Source organism: Triticum dicoccoides, chromosome 4A, assembly GCF_002162155.2.
Source record: "Triticum dicoccoides isolate Atlit2015 ecotype Zavitan chromosome 4A, WEW_v2.0, whole genome shotgun sequence".
Classification (NCBI taxonomy): domain Eukaryota; kingdom Viridiplantae; phylum Streptophyta; class Magnoliopsida; order Poales; family Poaceae; genus Triticum; species Triticum dicoccoides.
This window is the reverse complement of record NC_041386.1, coordinates 750,413,425-750,421,004: the sequence shown is the minus strand read 5'-3', so window position 1 is coordinate 750,421,004 and position 7,580 is coordinate 750,413,425. Positions and strand designations below refer to the sequence as shown.

Genomic DNA, 7,580 nt, shown 5'->3' with positions numbered 1-7,580 from the left:
CCTTAGCTTTCAAATAAAATCCAAACCGTCCATATGCTCTAATCTGGACCGTGCACCTGCTCACCCATGTGCCTTTCTCCTTCGTCTCTTCCGTGCTTCTCGTACAGGCGGCGCACTCGCCTTGGACTTGGGCCTCCTCACCTTCCCGGTCTTCCCTCCCTTGGCCTTGCTGAAGCAAGCCGCCCTGCTTTGAGGTCCTAGTCGTCCGACTAGTCGTGGACTAATCGTCGACTAGCCTACCGGCCGCGCGACTCGCTCCTCTAGCCAAGTCGCCTGCGCAAGCCAACCTCGCTCCAACGACTTTGCGATTAGTCGGCGACTCAAAAACCTTGATATGCACCCGTGAGCAGAACATCACTTCCGGTTGGCTGGATGAATTTTGTGAGCGTTTTGCGCAACCCTTTGTATATTTTGCTGTTTTTTCTTCTTCTCTTTGTTTGTTTATGGTTGATGTAATCTTGGTCGATTGATGATTCTGTTAATTCAAAGTCGAACTCCTACATTCATAACATAAATCGAGACCATGCTGACAAGTGGGCCGTAATAAATCTAGACGGCCCTATCAGCCTGTAGATCCGGACCACTTTTTTGTAAAACTATACAATCTAGTAGAATATAAAAGAATACGTCACAGAGTACTTTAGTACTAATGATATGCCCACCAGAAGACCAGGCGAATAAATTTATTTTTTACCACTTAGTGAGACGTATGTTCATGTTCAGATATTAGTTTTTTTAGTATATATTTTTTTCGCAAAAAAAGATGGATATCATCTTTTGACATCCGTCCATCTTTTGAAACTAATCTCATTTTTTTGCAAAGGGATTAGTTTCAAAGGATGGATATCAAAAGATGATATAATTTTGAAAAACTGATCCAACCATATTTGTGTGTATATTTATAAATTATTTGCCATGAAAATGGAATATATGAACTCTTTAAAATACCTAGAATAATTCTTTTTGAATCTCCTAGAATTCGGGGAAAGCCAAATACTCCAATCATAAAAAATCTTGAATCTGCAGGATTATTTGAGTACTTATTTGCACATCCAACAAGTGCATTGAACGTACCTCTAACCATACGATATTTGTTAAAACCGATGAAATAAAATATGCGGCGCTGTACCTCTAACCATACTATATTTGAAGTGGCCGCATGACGGCCTCTGCAATCAAGCGTGCTAGCTAGCCGTCAATACTACTATACTCTCAACACCAAGACCACATCGGCAGAGTTCATCGTCAGATCTGAGCACCGACTGGTTTGAGCAACCCTCCGGCAGCGACGTACATGGGTTCCCTGCTGATGCCGCTGCTGGTACGCGTGGCGGCCAAGGCCGGCGACGCGCTGGTGGGCGAGCTGCTTCGAGCGTGGGGGCTGGACAAGGCCCGCGGGAAGCTGGAGCGCCACCTCGCCGCCGTCCACTGCATCCTGCTCGACGCCGACGCAAAGAGCCGCACCAACCCCTCCGTCCGCCGGTGGATGGCGGACCTCAAGACCGCCGCCTACAAGGCAGACGACGTCCTGGACGAGTTCCGCTACGAGGCGCTGCGCCTCCGTGCCGACGCCCAGATCCGCCGCCCCTCCACCACACGCAAGGTTCGTCCTCATCCTACATTCAGTTTAGGCCCTATTTGGAAGCTCTATAAATTCCTATGAACTAGAAATACTCCCTCCGTTCCTGAATATAATTCTTTGTGAAGATTCCACTATGGATCACATACAGATGTATATAGATGCATTTTAGAGTGTAAATTCACTCATTTTCGTATATAGCCCATAATGAAATCTCTACAAAAACTTATATTTAAAAACGGACTGTAGAAGTGAATGCATATCCTGTTGTAAGATGATGTTTCGTGTGAGCACAGTAAACTTGCTGAGCTACTGTACACATAGTAGTTCTAAGCATAAGAACGCAAGAGCAAGCCTAGATCAAAGCATCACAGGAATTAAGTGAGTCTGTCAAGTGTCAACAAACACTTGAATATTTGTTGCACACGTTCTTGCAAATGGAAATCTTTTTTATTTCTATTTGGAAACATAATCTTCTCATTCCAATTTCAGGTTTCCATTTGGAAATGGAAACCTTTTTAATTTTTATTTTATTTGTTAATTTTCATTCGGAAATGGAAGCCTTTTTAATTTCTATTTTATTTGTTTTCATTCCAGGTGCTGAGCTACTTCACCGCCAATAGCCCAGTTGTTTTCCGTCTTTCCATGAGCAGAAAGATGAAGCATGCCCTTGAGATGATAGATGAACTGGTCTTGGAGATGAACAGTTTCCACTTCCTGCAACATACCGAGGCACCGACCGTCGTTCATCCGCAAACGCACTCTCATGTCAATGAATCAGAGATTGTTGGCAGAAAAGATGACAAGGAACAAGTGGTGAATATATTACTCGACCATTCAGACAACAATAAAGATGATAACTGTAATGTTATGGTGCTCCCCATAGTTGGTATGGGGGGAATTGGTAAGACCACCCTTGCTCAACTTGTGCACAATGATCAGAGGGTGATGCATCATTTTGAGTTGGTCTTATGGGTTAGTGTCTCTGGCAAATTCATTATCGAAGAAATAATCCGATCTATAATAGAAGTGGCCATCATGAAGAAGTGTGATTTGACTCAGATGGAGGCACTCCAGAAGGAACTTTGTCAGGCTTTGGGCAAGAAAATGTACCTCCTAGTGCTGGATGATGTTTGGAATGAAGATGGACATAAGTGGGACGATTTGAGATCGTTGCTATGCTCACATTCTGGCCCAGGTAGTGCTATAATTGTGACAAGTCGTAGCGACAAAGTTGCTTCTATCATGGGTACACTTCCTCCACATCAGATATCGCTTCTGAATGATGATCAATCATGGGAGTTCTTTGACAGAAACACATTTGGAAGAGAAGTGGAAAAACAAGAGGGATTGATTTCAGTCGCAAAGGACATTGTCCACAAGTGTAAGGGATTGCCTCTTGCCATCAAGACCATAGCCGCTTTACTTCGTTCGAAGCATCACAGTCAATGGTTTTCTGTTCTAGATAGTGATGTCTGGAAAGATGATATCCTCACAGCTACTGGGATTGTACCTGCACTACGACTGAGCTATGATCACTTGTCATCAGAAGAAAAAATATGCTTTTCCTTTTGTGCTATTTCCCCCAAGGATAGCCCAATGGATAAAGACATGTTAATCCAGCTATGGATGGCAAATGACTTTATTGCATCAGAAACAAGAGGCCACCAAATATTTGATGTGCTAGTATGGAGATGTTTCCTACAAGATGTCGACACTCACAAGGAATTGCTCTTCAGATTTGAACGTCATGATGCGTTCGTCCACCGGCCAACTACTTGCAAGATGCATGATCTCATGCACGATCTTGCTGACTTTGTAAGCGGAAATGATTGCTCCATTCTGCGAGAAACTTCATCATGTCAAGAAATTGTGCAAGGATCAAGCGATGCCAGTTCATTACAACACGAGGTTCAACATTTGTCAGTTGATTGTCTCACTGAAAATACCATTATAGCCATAAAGGGAATTCTTGCTCCCCGACCCCGTACAATATTATCCCGAAGTGAATCAGAGGGGAATGCGAGTTATCTGACTGTGGCCAAGTCAAAATTCATGTCTTTACGAGCATTGAAGACATTATCAACCATAACAGATATGGCAAACTTAAAGCATCTTCGGTACCTAGATTGTTCTTATTCTCGTATATCTGCATTGCCTGGAGCCACTACCATGTTGTATAGCTTGCAAACATTGAAGCTTTTTTGGTGTACAAACCTTTGGAGATTACCAGAAGGCATGAGATATATGAGTAGTCTTCGACACATCTTCCTTGTTGGGTGTCATCGTCTGGACCACATGCCACAAGGACTTGGTCAGCTAAATTCTCTACGGACGTTGACAAGTTATGTCATTGATAGTTATGAAGGTCGTGGAATTGATCAACTGAAAGATTTGAATCTAGGTGGTGCCCTTTCTTTGATTGAGCTGAGAAAAGTGCATAGTGCAGAAAATGCTAAACAAGGCAATATGTCCGCCAAGCATAATTTGAAGCGATTGTCACTCGATTGGTATAGATCTAAAAGCACACATTTTGGATGTAAAGTGGATGCTAATGCAGAAGGAATATTAGAGGCCCTTCGTCCTGACAAAAGGCTTGAAGTTTTACAGTTATGTAATTATACCGGTGCTAAATTGTCATCATGGATGCACAACTCTACATTGTTAGAACAACTCAGTGAACTTCGTCTAAGAAACTGCATGCAGTGCAGTTGTCTTCCACCATTATGGCAGCTGCCCTCTCTTAAGTACTTTGAGTTGGAAGGTTTGCATAGCTTGAGAAGTATGTGTGTTGGTAATGATGATACAAACAATGGGGAATCCTTTATTTGTCCACCATCTTTCTTTCCTAAATTGGAAACCATGATAGTTAACGACATGCCTAGACTGGAGAGATGGCACCAGGAGGTTGCAGGACAAGTATCAGTTGCATCATTCCCTCAGCTCAAGAAGCTAAAGATTTATGGATGCCGAATGTTAGAGACACTACCAGAGGGACTCCTGCAGCAGCTTCCAGCCCTCAAGCAACTCCATATCAGAGAGTGCCCCAACCTGGAGGGAGCCTTCTTCACACGGCGTGCTTACTGGGATTTGGTTCAAGCAATTCCGAATAGATCAGTTGTCCCTTACTCAAATGAGGGAAGCCCACAGACTTCCATTTTCGGTGGCGGAGTTAGCCCACGCTAGGAGCCTGTGCAATGTCTACTCACTAGAGTGCTCCGGCCATTTGCTAAATGCTTATTTTTTTTGCGGGACATTTGCTTGCCTAGCCGTAAAGCATTTGCTAAATGCTTTGCTTGCCTTTGTGCTTGATTCGAATGCCGGTCTGATTGATGTATGTTCAGTACTTCAGTACGTATATATACATGTCATCTCAGAATTGTTAGCTTCTGCCATACATATATTGCATTTTGTTTGCAGATTTATGCTCGTGGCTTTATCTTTAAGGAGTGAAATGAATCACTGTATACAGTATTGATCAATCTTCAAGCAATAGCTGTTGCTATGTGAAAGAATTCAGTGATTGAGATTCCCTTTAGCTCAACAAATAGCTGACAAGTCTGTTGGAGTTCCCAATCAAGTATCCGCGTAATCAAATGTTCTCCTCTTCTGCTGTGTACTTAGAATATAGTGCGCCAAATTGAGTCATTGCGGTTACTACAAACAGAGATGCATACATGCCTTGCAGAGCTAATTTTTTTTAGAATCATGCAGAGTTTATTGTTCTCTGGTGTGTGTAAGAAGCTTGTCCAACACACCCACCCTACATTGCTTCTTTTCTGACATGAATGTTATGCACTATAAGTTACTAGTGTGTGGTAGTCCCTGAATTTCAACCGAATAGAAACTGTACAAGTGCATAGAGTCAAGGTACTACAGCATATGAATTACATATGTTCAAGCTAAGAACTGAGAAGATGCATAAACTAGGCAGATCTAACTTGCGATGCTGGGTCCACTAAAATCACATGCCGTGACTTTAGTTATCCGTGTGTGTGTGTGTGTGTGTGTGTGTGTGTGTGTGTGACATGGTCTGGCTGCGCATGGAACTCCTGATTAACATTGGTAATTTCTTTCCACACGAGGTTAGTAAAAGATTCTGTTAAATCATTCAATTGGCAAAGAAACTCCTGCTCTTTTAGCCTTTGCTTTGAGAATATTTCCGATCGGTTCTTCTCTATTTCCCGCCTAATATTGTGCATCCCTTACTTGCTTTACACATAATTAACAAGTACACAAGTTTAACATTATGCTTTTTGCTATATAATTATCACGGCACATGAGAACTGAATATAGAGGATGCTCGTTCCCTTGCTAGTGATAAGTGGAGCCTTGATAATGCAGTACACTATATTTCAATCTTTCTATCGAGTTCAGTATGTGCTGATCATGGTTTGGTATTGTTTAACAGGGATTTTTGTTTCAGGATTAAAATCAATCTTGATTCTACATGCACATGTTCTTGTTTTCTCTTGATAATTCACAGCACAACAGCATTCTGAATTACTGTTAACATCATTTAAATTTTAAAATTTAATGTGATTGCAACACACATTGCTGGTAAAAAAAAAGATCCATCCACTAACACCACAACCAGCGTGACTTTTAGATATCTCTTTGGGCGTGGCTTTTCTCAGAGTCTTGTCTTTATCATCAAAAGGCGTGCTTGCAAGTACCATTTTGCCTCTACATCCGGACGAGTTGCCTTTCCATGCTTGCATTGTTGTTCTCCCTCTACATTTATTCTATTGACAGATGGACTACTTCGTTGACTGCCACTACTCTCTGCCTGATGACCGATTATGGGCGATCATGTATATGCCGAGCTGGAAGCAGTCTTGAGAGCCTTGGCCAAAACAAGGGCATCATTGGGTGGACAGGAGGCGAGGATGGCCGTCTATGTTGCTGGCGCTTGGACGCAGGGCCGGTCCTGAGATTTTGGGGGCCCGGGGCGGAACAAAAACTTGGGGCCCTTTAATATAATCATCATCATAATCATAAAAATAATAATCAGTTTCGTAAACAATTTGGGATTTGCGTCACTGCAATCTCGCGAGTAACCCAAAAATTTATATGATGGCCTATGGAGGGAAGTAAGTAAAGGTGTGTGTGCGTGTGCGCGCGCGCCTCTAACGGCCTACCACAAGACGTAGTTGGAAAGGCAAAACCGTGTCAAAGATTCAGACATGTCCCATTTGACTTCAGAAAAACTAGCATTCGATATGCAGAGTAGCCCTATTAGACTAACTAATGGTAAGATAGTATAAATAACAATATTGAAAACTTAATTTAGAATCATGAGCAAATCTATATAAATGATATGAAAAATATTCTTTCATATCTTCAAAAATCAAATCAGAACTATTCTGATAGTTCATCTAAAAATTAATAAATCGGGAGTTAATTGCCTAATTTAGTGCGTGATTGCATAGTTCATCTGAAAATTACTCGCCAAAATCAGTATCCAGAACACCACTCTTCATCCTTGATCTCTTTGTGATCTAGACCACAAGAACAAAGTATCAAACTGCAGAAACATAATGGTTAAGGATACTTACGGAACACACTTCGGCCGGCCGGCAACCGCCCACATCCACAGGTGACACGCCCAGCGCTGGTGTGCAGACGCCGCACCCCCGCGCGCAGCCATATTCCCTGCAATCTGGACCTCATCCTCGAGCAAAGCTGCGGGGTATATTTGCCGCGATTAGGGCGCAAGGCGAAAAAGACGATGCATATGTGGCTCCAAGCTGCCGGCCCGATCCTGATTGATTCTTTTTTTTTTTCTGCGAATAGGATCCTGATTGATTCCTTTTTTTCTACGAACAGGATCCTGATTGATTCGTGCCTTATGCCGATGCATTAGACGCTCTAGCTACGTTGCCGCTACTTGGGCCTGGTCTAGTGTAGAAGTATATACACCTTGGGCTCGAAGAAGGAAAACCAGGTCACAGCTCGAAGAAGGAAAACCAGGCCGGTCGTGCCCGCCTTCCCCATCGAC

At 42.7% G+C, this 7,580-nt stretch overlaps 1 protein-coding gene across 1 annotated transcript; it reads left to right on the top strand.

Annotated features, from left to right (window-relative positions):
• Window positions 1-1,294: 1,294 nt before the first annotated feature.
• Window positions 1,295-4,896, top strand: LOC119288450 (putative disease resistance protein RGA3). Its single transcript, XM_037568068.1, has 2 exons — window positions 1,295-1,603; window positions 2,177-4,896. The coding sequence occupies exons 1-2, from the start codon at window positions 1,295-1,297 to the stop codon at window positions 4,763-4,765; spliced, it is 2,898 nt and encodes a 965-aa protein (XP_037423965.1). The 3' UTR covers window positions 4,766-4,896.
• The last annotated feature ends 2,684 nt before the right edge of the window (window positions 4,897-7,580 follow it).